Raw genomic sequence first — 14,929 nt, 5'->3', positions numbered from 1 at the left:
ACGCCTTAGTGAAAAACCCCAGTTCGAAGATGATGATGAGTCCAGTGTTGCGTTCCTGCGTCGCCGTGGTGCTGCTCGGTGCGATCGTGTCCGGTGCGACCACCAGCGAGGACTACCAGAGCCAGGGGCTGCGGGCGATCGTGCGCGTGTACGACGAGTGCTCGAAGGCGGAGACGGGCTTCAGTCCGTGCCTGAAGAAGCGTGCCATCACCTTCATCGATCGGTTGTCGCGCGTCGACGCGCTGACCCTCGGCGAGATGAAGATCGTGCGCAACGAGCGGGCGGTGGAGCCGAGCAAGCCGCTGACCGAGGCCGAACTGGAGCAGAGCCTTCCGCGGGGACTGGAGGCGCGTGACGAGGCCCTCACCAATATGCTGCTCGAGAAGGTCGCCGGCATCTTCAGCAGCCGCACGGTGCAGGTGACGCTGCCGAAGCTGTCCAGCGAAGAGCTCGGCCGTGGCCTGGAAGAAGGTATGAAGTGCGACCCTTCCCGATAAGTATAACATACGAAAATTGTGTACTCGAAAATAGGACTCAGAATTCCAACTCAAATGTTGGCGCCATCATGTTAAAATCTTTCAGTCCATGCAAGAAATATGTTCGCCAAATAATGATTTGATTATAAATTTGGATAATGAGGCTTAACCTTTAAATGGCTTATTTAAAAGAATTTGGTTTAATGTTAAAGCATTGATGAACAGATTCAGTTTTTGATCGGGAAAAATTAAGAATCAACAGCATTTCCACCAAAACAAACTCTTCAACATTACTCATTTTTGAGCACATGATCCTTAAAGCCAGATAAGCTATCTAGGGGGTTGAATGTTACAAATGAACTAACTCCTGTGACTTTCTTTTAATACCTCAAGTTGGATAGCTAAGCCTACTATGATTTACATAATATGTTTACCAGGCTAAATCTACTATAAACCTCCCACTAAAACGTCTCGTTCTTTCTCGTTCTACTACCAACAGGCCGCGGTAAAATGAAGAAGATGATGAGCATGATGATCATGGGCTTCATGATGAAGATGGCCGCCATGGTGCCGGTGGCGATCGCCGGCCTCTACCTGCTCGCCGGCAAGGCGCTGATCGTGTCGAAGATCGCGCTCCTGCTGGCCGGAATCATCGGGCTGAAGAAGCTGGTCGCCAGCAAGCAGCAACACGGCAGCGGCTGGTCGAGCGGTGGCTCCGGACACGGCGGCTGGGACCGGCGGTCGGCGGACGCGGCGGCCGTCGCCCAGAACATGGCCTACAGCGCGTACGCCAAGAACCAGGCGTAAGCGTTGCGTCGGCAGGGAAACGCCAGGAGCAGCAGCAGCAAGTCCTTTCTCGTCCCGAACCCGAGGGCGGGAGGGATCCCAAAAAAGTAGTAACATCCAAAACCTCTCACCCTCCGTCACACACAAACACACACACACCGAGCAGCCTTCATTCATTGATTCGTCCGAGTGTTAGCGAGAGTATTTATTTATTTATTTAAGTTATTTAAATTATTTTAACATCCGTCGTCGTCCACCGTTACTTTCGGCTCTTGCTGTGTCGTTCCAACTCGAACCACCTTTCCCAACACCAATTTTCCCGCGTGTCTAAACCAACATTCCCTAGCAAAGGCACGTGCCACTTTCCCGCGCTCCGATAGAAAAACCCTCCACATTTCCGCGGGAAACGATTGGCAGTCTTTTACCTTCATCAAACCTTCGCCAACTTTTCCCTCGGTCACATGTTCGCCGCAGGGTCGGGAAATCTGCATACAATGCGCCAAAACCTCCTATTTCCCAGAGCCGTTTCCATTCTTCCTGGGAGCGGGTGTCAACCCTTCGCTTCTAACGCTCGCCTCGAAAGGCAACACACAGACCTTTTGCTACTTTCTATTTCTAATCGTGCTTTTCTTCACTCTTCTTGCAAGATACTGTACTATCGCTATCACCGCCCTTCTCTCTGTGTAGCTTTTCTCAATCTATTTCTTGAAGGGAGTTGAAAAAACAAATGCTTTTCTACTTCCACCTGCGAAGATCGTCACCCACGATGCCACGTGTCCCATTGTCTTCGCCAGTCAGCGAGCTGCTGGATAACGTCAGTTTTCTCACACACAAACACACTCACACACACACACAAAGCTAACTGTGGGTGCTTTCACTCGGCACGTCTGTGTCACGCGACGCGCGAATGTGTGAAATTTTCCAGATCCAGATTTTTCCCTCCTCCCGCATTGAGCCCGATCCGTTTCCAACAATCCACAGTGTGTATGCAATTTTCCCATTTTTCGTTGTCCGTTGTCAATGCGGCGGGCCACACTTTTCTCTCTTTTATGCATTCCGCAAACCGACTGGAGGTTCATTTGTGTGCACTTGTGTACTATCATGTGCATCAACTAGGCCAACGACAAAGCCAGGTTTGGAGTTTTCCATTTTCCCTTTACCACATCAACATCAATTAACCCTCCCGCTATGCATGCAACGAATTAAAATGGTGCTAACCGGGTAAAGAAGATACCGCACACGACAACGATCGACACACGACGAGCCCGAAATCGCGCGAGAAGAGAAGAAGTTTAGCCTCTGCGAAAACGGAACCATGTAAACGAGAACGTAGCAAAACAGAAAGGCATGTACTGTGAATACCGAGAGACGAAACAAGACAAACAGAAATGCAACCAAACCGAGTAAGATCAATTACAAACACGCACCGAGTTGCTGAGTTCTTCTTTTCATACACGCGCGCTCGCGAAAGCGAGCTCCATTTTTCCTCCGAAATGCCGAAAGAAATGATGAAAAATCCATACTTCATTCCGAACATATCACCGCGCAAAGCGTACATCGTCCGAGCTTGGGGCGTGGGATAGATTTGGAAAGAATTTCACTCGTACGTTGGCAGCCCCGGAGTGGAAAGTGCACGATTTCCACCCACACGAATTCGTTACGTTGGCTTTCCCGCCGTGGGTCACACGGGTGGTGAGGAAAGGAAATGTAACGAGGATGCGAGGGTGAATTTTCACACGTGATTAAAAGCGATCTTCGCCGGAAGGAACTCCTTCGCACACGACCGAGTTTTCAGGGTGGGAACAAAAACGGGGAGAAAATCTCTCTTAACGAAGTTAACGAAAGCCTCGCTGGTTTGGGAAGATGGGAATAAGAGAAAGAATCACCAAAGTGGGTTCACATTACCCATCAACAAACCGTGAGGTTCAATTGCACACACCACAATGCAACATACACATGCGCACGAGATATAAGCGCACCGGAAAAACGCGGAAATGCCGGTCGGTTTTGGGAAGCAGGCAAGCGCTTCTTAAGCTCATTAAATTTGGATCACACATTAACTCGTATCGATACATCGACAGGTGCTGCGCATCGAGGGCTAATCGTGCGTAGCGAAAGCGGTCGGGATCGTTACCGATCGATTTTTCCCTTCTTTCTTCCGCGATGATTTGTGCGATTAGCTAGAACGTGCAGGCTAGATAAGCGGTTAACGGGAAACGGTTTGCAAACCGCTTTCATTTCGTAAATCCACCGGCGTAAAGTAGGTCACTAAGGGAACAGATTACTGATGATCAACCGGCCCAAAATTTCCTCTAACCGTCTATCCAATCAGTTCCAAGAGTTTCCAATAATCCTTCGCACAATATTTTGCGCTCTGCATTTCTTCAAAACCTCAAAAATACAGTCGAATCTTGAAGCATAACTGATGCGTATTGCTTGATTGAATGAAGCTAGAATATTATAAAACTTTTTTCATCTTTAGGTATTGCCATTGATCATTATTCCAATGAGTTTTCCTTTATATAACCTATTTTTAGCTACCCTTGTAATAAAAAAACACTCATAATTTATTCGATCGCCCGATTGGATGATTTGATTTAAATTGCTGAAGCGTTTTTCAATAAAACGCTTGACATGCTGCTACATCCAAAGGTATGCAACAGGCTGAACACATTTAAAATTTGAAACGTTACGTGGTGTTTTGTCGTTGGGACTCTTCGAAACAATAGACTTATTTCTTTTCAATACCCTTACTATTTTTCTGCCTAGGCCGTTCGTACGCAGGAAATTGTAAATGAAATTTATTCGCAGCATTTCCTTTCGAATTTCGTCAATTTTCTTTCCGACTATAAAACACATTTTATAAAATAAACGCTAAGGGAATTTTTATTGAATATTAGCTATGGAGTATTGTTTCAGTTTGTCTATTTCTTACGTCAAATATAGGCAGTGTTTTAAATGGCTTAATGCGCATCAACTTCGGTCCTACTTCCCGGAAATTCCTTCCTGTCCTTGTGCTTCCTTCCGGACGCTGTTGCAAAAGAAAAGTTGCTATATCTTACACAACACAACTACGATCTCCTCCTCTCCCGTTCAGTGAAGGATCGTTTGGTTCACTGGCAAACTTTTTCGATACCGCAACAGATTGTTATCGTTGAAGTTGAGATTTATTTTCGGCACGAACCCCACCGATCCGTAAGAGGGTCGGGAAGGTGGGAAGTTTTTCTCACCGTTGTTGAGCGAAAAGAAGGGATATGAGGGTTTCGGTTTATCGAGTGGGTTCTTGGCGAGAGGATTCTGACCGAACGGGATGTTCTGGGAGTTGAACAAACCGATCGGTGTGGAGGTTGAGGCTGGCGGAGGCAATGCCATGCTTTGTCCCGGTGGTAGCGGTTTGTATGGGACTGGGATTACCACCGATGGATGGTAGTATGCGTTGCCGGTGAGCGTTTCGTAGGGCACTGTTGGTCGCAGATGGCTCTGGGTCGCCAACTGTCCGCTCGGGTTGACGACTCCGTCGATGCGCAGGATGCGAGTGTTGAACTCGTTGGCGTCGAGGTTTCTCAAGAAGAACCGATGGAACTTGGACGTCAGCACGTACAGCGCCGTTCCGTCGCGATCCGGAGTACGAAGATCGGCAGCAAACTGGATCTTATCTTGATCGTGCGCAAGAATCCTGCAACCAACCGATAGTCTTTAGTAAACTAAAATCCCTTGATGGAAATCATTAGTCTTCAACTCACCGATGCTCGTTCGTTCGTGGATTCCAGGACGCAATAGCAGTCTCCGAGAGGGGCGCGTAGAATAGCGTACCACCGCGTGGGGATACAGCGAGACCAATTCCTTGCGAGGATTTGCGACCAACCAGCTTAACGGCGAGTTCCTTTCCGAATGGCAACGGTCCAGCCCGAAGTGCTGTAGTTGTAACGGAGAAAATACTATCGAAAGAAAAAGTGTTAGTCATCATTCCAGTTTTAGAAATAGATAAGACCACTTAGAAATGAACTCACCGATCGGTAGCAAGAGGTTGGAAGTAAACGATTCCAGCTTCCATATCGAACGCCAGCCCAACAATGCCATCCATCAACGTAAAGCGATGCTCGAGGATAGAAGACTCAGCAAAGTCCGGATCAGGATACATCGCCGGATGGCTAACGCGCCACGTCAGATCCTTCCCACTGTCGTACACAACGATTCCCGGCGCAACCGTGTCCGAGATATAGACGAACACGTCGTCGCAGTTGTTCTCCGGCCGCGAGCCCGTCTCGTCCACGATCAGGTTGGTAAACAGTGACTCCCCTCGGACCACCTCCGGCGGGAAGTCGATACGGCGCACCACCTGATCCGTGTGCAGATCGTACACCAAGATCTTGGGCGGGCAAGTTATCTCGTAGTCCTCCAGCGAGCGGGAAACTCCGGCATCAAGCGCCCACAACCGATTGCACGAATCGATGCGCAACCGATACACCGACACCAGACCAATGTCGGAGCAGTTGTACTCCTTCGTGGCCGCACGGTGATGCGTCCAGTCGGGGTACGCCTGCAGCACCGGTGAGTCTCCGTTCGTTCCACGCGGAATGCTTGATACCGTGGCCGGAACGCCCGAGAAGAGTCGTGGCGTGGCGAGGAAGATCCGGTCGTAGCCAACCTCCAAACCGGTGACTACAACGTTTTCCGGGTTGAAAAACTGCTTGTTGCTGGCCGGATAGTCCCAGGGGAAGTTAAAGTTCAGCAGGTTCCACTGCTTCACGACGTCCATTTTGGGCGCTCCATCGGTGAGGCAGAGTACGCCGCCTGACAAGCAGCATAAAGCCGCTAAGAAACTCCAAGCACGCATTTTGAACAGCTACAATAGTTTGCGAAAATGTTGGATTAATTGCCACAGTCGATTACAATCGGTTACAGTCAAACAATAAACCGTCGTTCGCTTGAAAGAAAAATGTGAAAAATCAACCTCAAAACTCCTTATCCAATCCGGGAGGCTTTGCATAATAAATCAAAAAAGGAAAACCACGCTCGTAGTGATTGTTGAAACCAATTTCAATGAACGTCTTCTAATTTCCTGTCGATTCGCTTGAGTAGCTCTCGCCCACGTAGAGGTGCGAAATATTAAAACTCCATTGATCGAACGTGTAACGGTCATAAATCAAAACGCAGAAGCACATGCCTCATCCAAGATGTTTCGTAACAAAACACCCTTCGCATCGCATTATCAAGATAATGAACCAGAGACGATCTATTTACACAACGTTTTCCCGATTGCGGAAACTCCTTACGGAACGGTTCCCAAGACGAATGCTGTACACACAACGGCACACCAAAAAGGGCCATCGACGGTGTATCGTTCGGACATTGTTGGCCGTATGATGAGACACCACGCGATGGACACGGGATTTAGTTACACATTTTCCTGCCATAATAGCTTGCGATCGTAGATGGATCGTTACAAAACCGGCCTTCGTCTCAACGGTGGACTCAAGGCCAACAGCGGAACCGTTGGCCTCATAATGCTCCAGCCTCTGCTACAGGCGTTACAGTTTAACGGAACTCTGCTAGAGTGGACACATTCTGGAACGTTGGCACAGAAAATGGGACAAGGATGGAGGCACCACTTTGCACACAAAACCACTCCAGACTGCAGTCTTATAAATCGTCACTCCACTTGCCACTCCCGACTTCATCGTAAATGAAACCTTTCACTTTCAGTTCTCCAAAGGCCCAACTTCTGCCAACCAGAACGCTACCGAACGGGGGAACACTTACATAGTCTTCTCAACTCCTTCGACACTGCAATGCGCACTGCCCGGCGATTACACGGACACACCCGATTCGACGATCTGCACCGATTCGCGACCGATCAGCAACTGTGGTCGTACCGGGCTCGTCCGGCCTCTTTTGATGCGTTTCGCGATAGGCGGGCGGCGAAATCGCCGACTGGACCGGATCGGATCGGGCCTCCTTCCACCGTGCACTTATGCTATCGGGTTTGCTCGGTGAATTTGTGGCGGTGCAGCGGAACGGGGTGGAGACCAACGCAACACCATTTCTCCCCAGAACTGTCCCGTGCACGTGCGACCTCAAAATAATACCCGTCAAGGCCTCCAGTGGGCTGAAGTTATCTATTTTGGAACTGCGTCTTGCACGGTGCAAAAAATTAAAACATCATGTGAGTCCTTTCGTCAACTCCAATAAAAAAAAATACTAAACTGGAGATTGAGGTAGATTTATGATGAAGGAGTCTGAGGAGGTGGGGTTCGGAACATTTTCATTCTTTTCTCTACCTTCGGCACGTTTTAGATATCGCGATAAAACAGTGATGTGTATTGACAGAATTTGCATTGCTTGGTCCTCCAAAAACTCAGTAAGGTCATGTGAATATTTTGAAGCGAAAGGATTTATCTATACGCCTCCTGAAAAATGGACAGTACGTCCAAACGATACTTGTTTCATGTTGACCTCTTTCTTCTTGTCTATATGGTAACGTATGGCATAAGAGGCTGTACTGCCTATCAAAAATTATTTATTATGTTGTTTATTTAAATATTCTACCATGCACCAGATTGATCTGTTCTATACTTTCAGTTTCTTGTATCGCTTTAAACCGTATCACTACAGTGATTGTCCCCCCTAGTCCCTTCATCGCCAAGGCCAACAATGCCCTCCAACGATCGGGTACAGGTCATAAGCACGGACCGAACGAATTTCTCAACTACTCCGCTTTGCAACTATTTGCCTGCCGGCCTCATCCATCATGGCGCGTGTCGTGTTCGGGCAGCACAAAATTTCCCACCATCCCAGCCCCAGCTGACCCATTACCTCTGACGAATGGCTCAATTAGGAAACGTCGTCGTTGGACACACTCGGGACGGCGTTTGGTTTGGTTTTGACATTATGGCACCGCCCGTCGTCGATCGTTTGCCGCAAACGGTACACAGATAAACGTCCGAAAAATGGCTGACTCAGGCCAGCTAACGACAGTTAAACACAAAAAAGGAACACACGGTCCACAATCGAAATGACCCGCGCGCGTGCCTGTGAAGAATAAGAACGTTTTTCCCATCGACAAGGTATGGGAGGAAGAGGAAACCAAACCTGCCAACCAAAGGCTGGGAGCATATCGTGACCCGCAGGGTGCACAAGAATAGATAAGTACTTGAGCGTTTGCTTGCTCGAGGCAGCGAAAGTGAGTGGGCGTTTTAGTGGACACAAACGTCGTGAAAACTGTCCAGCGTGTTGTCAAAATCATGCCATCGTTTACTTTCACCTCACTGTGATCAAAACTAAATAAGGTTTGAAATTGAAATTTTAATTTACACAGGAAAGACGTCTGGTCCCAGGCAGCTGGCTATGAGAATCCAGTTCAAACGTGGACGATATCCGCTTAATTTAACGGGAGTACGTACGGTAGTACTCTCCACATTCACTTGTGTCCTTCTGCAGCCTAAAATTAAACTTCTCGATTCCCTGAGAACACCAAAACCCGCCTGAAAACCGATCCACTCGTACACTTCAGGTTCACCGCCTCCTTCGTTCTTGGACTAAAGTTAAAAGCAGAATCTTAAACCCCCTTTCCTTAAACTTAATTATAGTGTTCTTAATGCGTTTTTCTGTTTTAGAGGTGCGACATCCTGTGGCGGAACAATGAAAAAACCGAAATCTCATACAAATAGGCAAATATTTTGGCAACGTTTCGGAAACAAACCGGTTCCGCGGAAACCTGCCTGCACGTGCCGTGCGAGTGTCGTGCAGAGATTTCATTCGAAAAACCCGGTCGAGTCGTGTGTCCCTCGACGCACGAGGGCAAACCGCCGCGGCCGCTTTTCCTTTTTCGAGATGCACTCCAGGAGACCGAACCCGAACGTCGGTGGGGGAGGAGCAGGGGTTTTTTCTGCACTTTGCACTCTTAATATGCCCCTTTAGGATGCGGGGCGCGTGGCTCGAAACCCAAAGCTTACGTAATATAGATTCTGTGGACGAAAAACCTTGCACTCTGCAGGCCGCTGTTGCGAGGCGGTATGTTGGGCCACATGATACGTTAAACACTATTTACGAGTGCGCTGTGGGATATAATGGAAACGGTATTTATTTGCAATACGTGAAGCATTGGCTCCGCGAATTGGAGAACGTTTTCAGAAGATATTGTTTGAGGTCACAAAATGTCCATAAAACTTATGTTCTAGTCCATGACCTGGAAGACCAAGATCTGGATTTACGTAAACCCTTTGATTTCGTGATTTTCGTTTATTTGAAACAATAACTATATCTTTAAGTACTTTATCAAACAAAATATTTGAATTTTATTTAGTAAATTTTCATGTATAAAGAACACCAAAAAGCTCATAACTTTTCCAATTCATGGTTCTAAATATTTACCATCTCTCACAAGTAAACAAACGACGTTCGATGTCTCTCGTACGCAATTCTTCACATTTCGGACCTTTCCTTATGCTTTTCACTGATCGAAAATTAGTTTCTGAAATACTTCAAGAGTCTTTGCGAATTTTTGTAGGGTTCGTCCAGGATCTTCATCGAACAACTTTTATTCTCAAACTTGACGTCCGGGACGTTCTTCGTTCGATGAATACGATGTCTTTCCAGATGGTGGAAAATAAAGCCTAGCTATGACTCTTCAAAGTAAGAATTTGACTGGTTAAACAAAGATATTATAAACAGGTGGTACAAAAATATCCGGTACGATTACGACCCACTATTTCCTTAATCAGAGACATCACTTCCAAAGCAAAACGTTGTGTTTTTTTATCGCACCTAGCTAACCCGTGGACCAAAACGTATCGAAACCTGGTTACCTCAACAATTGTATGCGGCTTCCAATCGGCTTACCGTCTACTTTACATTGCCTTTTTCCGGGCAGGCGCCCCGGTTGCGGATGGTTCGCGGTGTTACGGAAAACGGAGATTTTCGTGCGATCGCATTAATTACTTCCAGCGCGCTGTCGGGCGAATTAGCGTTATCCGTTGACAACGGTTGTTTATCGGCGCCGTCGGCCATTCAGTCGAAAACGTTTAATGATAGGTAGCGTCCGTCCATCGTTTGGCTACCGGCTAAAGCTACCCCGGGCCGTGTTTTCTTCGTCCAGGCCGAAAAGCCGATCACTCAAGCAGCAAAAGAAGAAGTAGGCGAAAAACGCCCTCCGCTAAAGTAAGGCAAACTTGCCACCCCCGGGGGCTATCGTAACGGTCGCGAACAAGTTCCTTACACAGTCGGGGCGCTTATGCGCAAGGTCGCTAACTTCCCTTTCACGCGGCACGCGCCAGCAAGGCTCCGCAAGCACGCGCCTTCAATCAGTCCCCTCTACTGAGTTCCCCACAAATGGCCGCCGATGGTGGATTTCCGAAAAAACATCTACCCGAATCGGCTTATACTTTGCGGTTAGCAAATCAATCGATCGAGAAGATTATTACGCCATCGGTACTTCCTCTTCGCCCGGTAGTACACCAGCTCGCCGACGAACGCCAGCAGGGAGAGTCCCACGCCGACGGCACCGAGCAGGAACGCACCCTCGATGTGATCGAGCCGGAGGATGGTCTGACCGTCGGCCCCGACCGTGTCGTCCTCGTCGCCCTCGTCGATGCGGATCTTCTGGCTCTCCTTCTGCCACTTCCCGAGCAGGCCGGACTCGCTGATGCGCCGTATCAGGTCGTTCATCTTCGGCAGCAGATGGAAGTCCTTCTTGGCCAGCATGCTCACCGAGTACGTGTACACGTTTTCGGTCTTTGGGAAGCAGTACATCTCCGCTTCACCGATCAGCCGGCTGTTGCTCGAGTGCGCCCGGGAGATGGCCACCGCCTGCGTGCGCTCCGTGCGCAACCGTGCCAAACACTCATCCATCTGAGGGCATACCCGGTACACGGCAGCCAGATGGCGCGAGATGGCATCCGGTTTGTCAAAGTGGGGCAGGGTACTTTCGGCGCCGGAAAACTGAAACCCTGCCTCGATCGCCTCCTCGACGGTGGCTATCTGCATCTCGTACCGTGGGCGCGTCAGCACCGAGATGAGGAAGCTGTGGTACGCGGCGTTCCAGTGCAGCCCGTAGAACATGTACCCGATGAGGAAGAAGCGGATCGACACACGCCGCGGCCAGTAGTGTGCGTACACGCTGAGCGAGAACGCGAGCGACTGGAGCAACACCCAGGTGTAGTTCTCACGGTACAGGCCCTCGACGTAGTTGAACTGGTACATGAGTGCGGCCGCCGCGAAAATGATAAAGATCGCTATCAGCCACGTCCAGATGTTGAAGATGATGAACACGTTCAGCCACTTCGGCGCGTGCCGGGCCGTCGGTACGCACCAGGTAAGGTCATCCTGGTAATAGGGAATGGTGGCGGACAGCAGCTTCCGACTGATCGGGTTCTCGTACAGCCCACCGATCATTAGGTCCGTCCGACGCTGGATCACGTCCGCGTACAGGCCCGTCTGGTTGTCGGCGGTGATGCGGGCCGTGGCACGCGACGCCTCGATCACGTTGTACACCGGAATGAGGCGCATCCGGGCCGTGATCGTGTCCAGCATCAGCACCTCGAGCCCCTTCTCGATGAGGCTCTCGTTGCCCACCACGAACGGCTCCCAGATGCTGGTGGAAATCTTCAGCGGGCAGTAGTTGTAGTACTTCGGGATCTTGGGCCCAAAGTCGGAGAAGTGGTGTCGCTCGCGGAACATCCACGAGCCCCGCACGTTCGCCTCCTCGTCCGGTTCCACCTCGACGTACTCGCACTCATCCACCAGCCGGATTTGGTCGATGTTGTCCGCACATCCGCCACTCTCGTACGGGAACCAGGTCCACACCTCCAGCACGCTCGTGTTGTACCGTTGCACCATCACGTTCACGTTCAGCACCGAGTTGTCGAACAGCTCCTGCAGAACGTTCCGCACCTCGATCTCGAACACCAGTGGAGTCATTTCGGAGGTAAACAGTACCACCACCTGCGCCAGCGGGTTCCACGTTGGCAGCCGACGCAGCTGATGGATCGGAGCGGCCAGCTCCGACGAGTCCCCAATCAGCATCAGGTAGTTCTTGGCCCGCTCCGTCACGTGGGACGCGTTCCAGTGCTTCTTGCGGGCGTCCTTCACCATCACTCCCATCTCGTGGCGGGCATCCTCGTTGAACGACTTCAGGATGTTCAGCTGGAAGGCGGACGCGTCCGGTTTGATGTTGATGATGGCCAGCGAGCCCTTCATCGCGCGCTCGGAGTGAAAGTACTTCTCGCACAGTCGCCGAATGCAGGGCACCACCGTCAACAGCTGCTCGTCGTCATACTCGTCCACCGGAATGTCCCCGACCGTTCGGTGCGTCTCGATGATGGCCAGCAGTAGCAGCAGCGATAGGAATATCGGTGTCACGCGAGCACCTGCCTGGGGACACATGTCGTGCAACACTAAACAAACTTGCTGTTTGTTCGGTCCTGCTCCGGGAAGCATCCTTATTTATACCCACGGGATCACACCTGATGCGAGCACGATGGGCAAACAAAATCGTTCCAATTATGGCATCTATTATTCAAGCGATCCACCATCGTCCTCCGTATCAACCCTAAGCAAACAAGTAAGGGACGATTATTGTTATTGATTTATCATAATCATAACTGCACGCTGATTACAAACTCTTCACCCCAAATAACCCATAATGTCTCGAGAACCGTTACGAGCACCACGCGGGCAAGTCGTCCGAGAGATAGTTGTTCCCATCAGCCGACTCCATACACCTGACATTAACCTTTCATCGAATTGGCGTCCGAAAATACGGCAACTATCTTGTCGGAACGACCAAACACGCGGATACGCGCTGTCACAGTCACTGCCAAGTGATCCTTTTACCCGGTATCACATTACCCGGCCGAGCAGCGGGCGATGGGCTGTGACACCCGAGCGGTTGTTGTTGTCAATCTTTCGTCAATATCCGAATCGAAGTAACGTACGCCTTTTCGGTGTCTCCTGTACAGTTTACAGGATCGCGTGTTTTTTTCTCACTCAAGGTCGTTGTGTTGGGTTAAAAATACATTCAATCAAGCCTGTTTCAGTGGTTGGCAAACCGTTACTAGCTGGCCTACACCTTATCAAGCAAGTATGAAGGGAACGTGAGGCAATATGCAGCCCGAAAATAACTAATTTCTTATCGTTCATCGTAGAAAATATCCAAAACATAATTTCTCGAAATAATTCTCCTACATGTCTTCTATTGCCAAAGCATACCAAAATGACATTGAAACTCCCTAATTGTTGCGAAAACCAAAATTGTCAAGATACCTCTTTTCAAGCATTGTTTTAAATTGTGAGGAAAAATTGTTCAAACGAGGACAGCAGGCAACACGTCTGTACTTATTTGATTACATGTTTGATATTTTTGGAGCATCGATATTGATAAGTTTATCATTTGTGGGTGAAAAATGCAAAGTTTATGCAAAGCAAAACATTAAATAATTAATCAAAAGACATACTGGTGCATTTTACCACACCAGGGAGAAAATCTGCTTTGTTGGTACAAAAAGAACAACTCGCCAACAGTTGCCTACCCCAGAACGCAGAATTTCGTAACCAAACATTAAATTGCGTGTACTACACAAATCAAACTAACAGAACAAATCCATTTCAACTACATACTGTGTTAGATTAGATGCTCGTTTTTATGATAAGTAACGGTGATGAGGCACGCGCATGTGCCATTAAACGACATTCAAATGAAATCCTACCCAACCACGTGAACGTGGGATCTTTTTTTGTTTCTCTTTTGATTTGAAATTTGATCTATTATACCCTAATGATTAAAAACACACGAGTGGTGAAACATGCCAAAAACTGCATTCTCCACACCGCATGTGGTTAATTGGGTTGCTGTCTTTTGGACACTGCTTACCTTGAGATGTTTGTAAACAGAAATCTAATATCCAGAGTCTCGGCCATTGAGTTGTGGTGCTCTTTCGGTACAATAAGTAGCATTAATTTTTTAGGAAACAGAAAGTTATATGGCTTCTGTTATCTCTTGGAAGAAATCTCAGAGACCTCTTTAATGAACAAAAACGAAACAAAATCGGTCAACACGGTTCGTAAAGTTCCCTAAAACGGAGAAACAAAGTTCAAAAATATGTTGTCCACAATTAACCTCCTTGCACTGGAATGGAGTAATTAATTTTGCTTAAAATAAATGCCCCAATGTGCTCACAAAAGAAGTTTAAACCTCCCGTGCCTTGGTGTGGCACACGTTCCATTTATTGCGCTTGGTGCTATAATCTTGTTGCGATAAAAGTGTAATTAACTGCCCCTTCCCCGCCTATAAAACGGTTCGCCAATTCGAGCGTCCGGTATCCTAAACTGCTCCTTCTCGATGGCGCACCGCCGCCTGAGGAATGGTTTTATACAGCCTCAATCAGCGTACAAAAAAGAAACATGGCAAAAATCATTCCATCGCAACAGCCTTTGATCGTTTCCCATCGAAACGTCTTAAGTCAATCCCGATCTACGACGCGTGGAGTGCTTCCGGAACGCGAAACCATCCATCACTCTCGGCACACGCCCGCTTGGCGCACGAGATGGCTTTGTTCTCAGATTTGCGAAATAGAACCAAACACCTCTCGTTTCAAAACGTTTTCCCTTGGGCGAGCCTCATGTGAAGTGGCGGCTCTTTTTCTGGCCTTGATCTGGCGAACCTTTGCTAG

General features: G+C 48.7%; 3 protein-coding genes across 3 annotated transcripts; 1 reads left to right on the top strand and 2 right to left on the bottom strand.

The window, feature by feature from the left end:
- Positions 1-35: 35 nt before the first annotated feature.
- On the top strand, positions 36-1,283 carry LOC131287150 (uncharacterized). Its single transcript, XM_058316171.1, has 2 exons — positions 36-471; positions 976-1,283. The coding sequence occupies exons 1-2, from the start codon at positions 36-38 to the stop codon at positions 1,281-1,283; spliced, it is 744 nt and encodes a 247-aa protein (XP_058172154.1).
- Positions 1,284-4,355: 3,072 nt separating this feature from the next.
- Positions 4,356-6,099, bottom strand: LOC131289477 (major royal jelly protein 1). Its single transcript, XM_058318745.1, has 3 exons — positions 5,273-6,099; positions 5,006-5,200; positions 4,356-4,938 (listed from the first exon to the last, which is right to left on the bottom strand). The coding sequence occupies exons 1-3, from the start codon at positions 6,097-6,099 to the stop codon at positions 4,356-4,358; spliced, it is 1,605 nt and encodes a 534-aa protein (XP_058174728.1).
- Positions 6,100-10,652: 4,553 nt separating this feature from the next.
- Positions 10,653-12,698, bottom strand: LOC131289473 (uncharacterized). Its single transcript, XM_058318740.1, has one exon. The coding sequence runs from the start codon at positions 12,696-12,698 to the stop codon at positions 10,653-10,655; it is 2,046 nt and encodes a 681-aa protein (XP_058174723.1).
- Positions 12,699-14,929: the final 2,231 nt, after the last annotated feature.

Source organism: Anopheles ziemanni, chromosome 3 (assembly GCF_943734765.1).
Source record: "Anopheles ziemanni chromosome 3, idAnoZiCoDA_A2_x.2, whole genome shotgun sequence".
Classification (NCBI taxonomy): domain Eukaryota; kingdom Metazoa; phylum Arthropoda; class Insecta; order Diptera; family Culicidae; genus Anopheles; species Anopheles ziemanni.
The sequence above is the reverse complement of the archived record's forward strand: the minus strand, read 5'-3'. Positions and strand labels throughout refer to the sequence as shown.

Excerpts from the sequence above, each read along its gene's own strand:
- LOC131289473 (XM_058318740.1), bottom strand. The coding sequence starts at position 12,698 with ATGCTTCCCGGAGCAGGACCGAACAAACAGCAAGTTTGTTTAGTGTTG.
- LOC131289477 (XM_058318745.1), bottom strand. The coding sequence starts at position 6,099 with ATGCGTGCTTGGAGTTTCTTAGCGGCTTTATGCTGCTTGTCAGGCGGC. Across the intron at positions 5,201-5,272 it reads CAACCTCTTGCTACCGATCG|TATTTTCTCCGTTACAACTA; the intron begins GTGAGTTCATTT and ends TTCTTTCGATAG. Across the intron at positions 4,939-5,005 it reads CCACGAACGAACGAGCATCG|GATTCTTGCGCACGATCAAG; the intron begins GTGAGTTGAAGA and ends GGTTGGTTGCAG.
- LOC131287150 (XM_058316171.1), top strand. The coding sequence starts at position 36 with ATGAGTCCAGTGTTGCGTTCCTGCGTCGCCGTGGTGCTGCTCGGTGCG. Across the intron at positions 472-975 it reads CGGCCGTGGCCTGGAAGAAG|GCCGCGGTAAAATGAAGAAG; the intron begins GTATGAAGTGCG and ends TACTACCAACAG.